Raw genomic sequence first — 2,500 nt, forward strand, 5'->3', positions numbered from 1 at the left:
AAGGTATAAGGGAGAGTAAAGTAAATTCACACTAAATTAAAGTCAAGTACAGTAATGTTAAGTCAGCGTCTCACACCTGGTGTTGCACGTGGACAAATCCTAGTTGTGTGTTTACATTACATTACATTACATCACATTACATTGCTCTTAGCTGACGCTTTCATTTATTCAAAGCGACTTACAGACATTATTTGACAGGGCATTGGTTACAGTCCCTGGAGCAATGTGGGGTTAGGTGCCTTGCTCAACGGCACTGTTTACTCACTTGCTGCAGTCCACGTGCAGCACCAGGTGCGATGCGCTGATGCCCAGCGAGAGCTTGTGCCAGCGGTCGTCAGCCAGGCTGTAGGGGAAGACCTCGGTGTGGGCACGCCGGCCGCGCGTGCTGTAGTGAAGACGGATCTCGCTACGCGGACCGCTACTCTCCAGTTCCAGGAACCTGCGGATGGACCAAAAGAGGAGCATGGGTAATGTAGTTTGACAATGACTGAAGTAAAGTGTACTTTACCAATAATTGAGGTAAAGTGGATACATTTTCTGGAATAAATGTTTTTAGAGGGATCTCACTACGCGAACCAGGAACCTGGGGAAGAAGAGAAGAGCACCATGGGAAATGTAGTTTCACAATGACTGAGGGGAAATGGACTTTGCAAATAACTTAGGCAAAGTGAATACATGTTCTGGAATACATTTTCTTAAATGTTCTGCCAGCTGGATCTTGCTACGCAGACAGCTCCAGGAACCTGCAGAAGACCAAAAGGATTGACTGAGGGAAAATAAAGTTCGGCAATAATTGAGGTTAAGTGACATTAGATGACCTGGCAGCCAGATCTCAAAACGGCTGCTGTTCCTCAGCTCCAGAAACCAGGGAAAGAGCAGAGGCCCATGGGAAATGTAGTTGGACAATGACTGAGGTAAAGCTGACTTTGGCAATAACTGAAAAGGTTGAGAACCTTCATACAAATGTAAACATGACGTCAGGGAAAAGAGAGTGTAGAAATAGAGAGGATGATAAAGTGAGTAGATGAGAGAAGGCCACATTTGCTATTGCTATGGAGTCTTTCTGTTCTGTACCGATTACTAAGGGAGACAATGCAGAGAGTGCGAGAGAGAGAGAGAGAGAGAGGGAGAGAGAGAGAGAGAGAGAGAGAGAGAGAGAGAGAGAGAGGGAGAGAGATAGAGAGAGAGAGAGAGAGAGAGAGAGAGAGAGAGAGAGATAGAGAGAAAGAGAGAGAGAAAGAGAGAGAGAGAGAGAGAGAGAGAGAGAGATTAATAAAGGAGACAATGCAGAGAGCGTGAAACTCCAATTAAAGATCAACACCAGATTTATCTGCTGGCGGAATCTAATGAGCTTTTCCCTTCTGCGTGTGTGTGTGTGTGTGTGTGTGTGTGTGTGTGTGTGTGTGTGTGTGTGTGTGTGTGTGTGTGTGTGTGTGTGTGTGTGTGTGTGTGTGTGTGTGTGGGTGGGTGTGTGAAGGTGTGTGTGTGTTGAGAGAGAGAGAGAGAGAGAGAGAGAGAGAGAGAGCATATATTCATACATGCATCTAGTAATGATAAATATTCCCACAGTACACACGCAACATGTAGCCTACCACACATTCCCCAGAAAAACTCTGTAAGCCCTAGAAGCAAGGTGGGGAGAAAAAAGAAAGAAAGAAAGAAGAAGAAGAAGAAGAAGAAGAAGAAGAAGAAGAAGAAGAAGAAGAAGAAGAAGAAGAAGAAGAAGAAGAAGAAGAAGAAGAAATTAAAAAGAAGAAGAATATGACGAAGAGGTGGAAGAAGAGGAGGAGGAAGAAGAAGAAGAAGAAGAAGAAGAAGAAGAAGAAGAAGAAGAAGAAGAAGAAGAAGAAGAAGAAGAAGAAGAAGAAGAAGAAGAAGAAGAAGAAGAAGAAGAAGAAGAAGAAGCAGAAGAAGAAATTAAGAAGAAGAAGAATATGAAGAAATTAAGAAGAAGAATATGAAGACGAGGAGGAGGAGGAAGAAGAAGAAGAAGAAGAAGAAGAAGAAGAAGAAGAAGAAGAAGAAGAAGAAGAAGAAGAAGAAGAAATGAAGAAGAAGAAGAATATGACGAAGAGGAGGAAGAGGAGGAGGAGGAAGAAGAAGAAGAGAAGGAAGAAGAAGAAATTAAGAAGAAGAAGAATATGACGAAGAGGAGGAAGAAGAAGAAGAATATGACGAAGAGGAGGAAGAAGAGGAGGAGGAAGAAGAAGAAGAAGAAGAAGAAGAAGAAGAAGAAGAAGAAGAAGAAGAAGAAGAAGAAGAAGAAGAAGAAATGAAGAAGAAATTAAGAAGAAATTAAGAAGAAATTAAGAAAGGAAGAAGAATATAACGAAGAGGAGGAGGAAGAAGAAGAAGAAGAAGAAGAAGAAGAAGAAGAAGAAGAAGAAGAAGAAGAAGAAGAAGAAGAAGAAGAAGAAGAAGAAGAAGAAGAAGAAGGAAGAAGAAGAAATTAAGAAGAAGAAGAATATGACGAAGAGGAGGAAGAAGAAGAAGAAGAAGA

At 42.0% G+C, this 2,500-nt stretch overlaps 1 protein-coding gene across 1 annotated transcript in view; it reads right to left on the reverse strand.

The window, feature by feature from the left end:
- LOC134464762 (protein kinase C-binding protein NELL2a-like) overlaps nucleotides 1-2,500 on the reverse strand; it is a 192,509-nt gene that overhangs the window by 164,916 nt on the left and 25,093 nt on the right. Inside the window, exon 3 of the mRNA XM_063218108.1 lies at nucleotides 266-439. Coding sequence (XP_063074178.1) covers nucleotides 266-439 — 174 coding nt within the window. The remainder of the gene's footprint in view (nucleotides 1-265; nucleotides 440-2,500) is intronic.

This window comes from Engraulis encrasicolus, chromosome 15 (assembly GCF_034702125.1).
Source record: "Engraulis encrasicolus isolate BLACKSEA-1 chromosome 15, IST_EnEncr_1.0, whole genome shotgun sequence".
Classification (NCBI taxonomy): domain Eukaryota; kingdom Metazoa; phylum Chordata; class Actinopteri; order Clupeiformes; family Engraulidae; genus Engraulis; species Engraulis encrasicolus.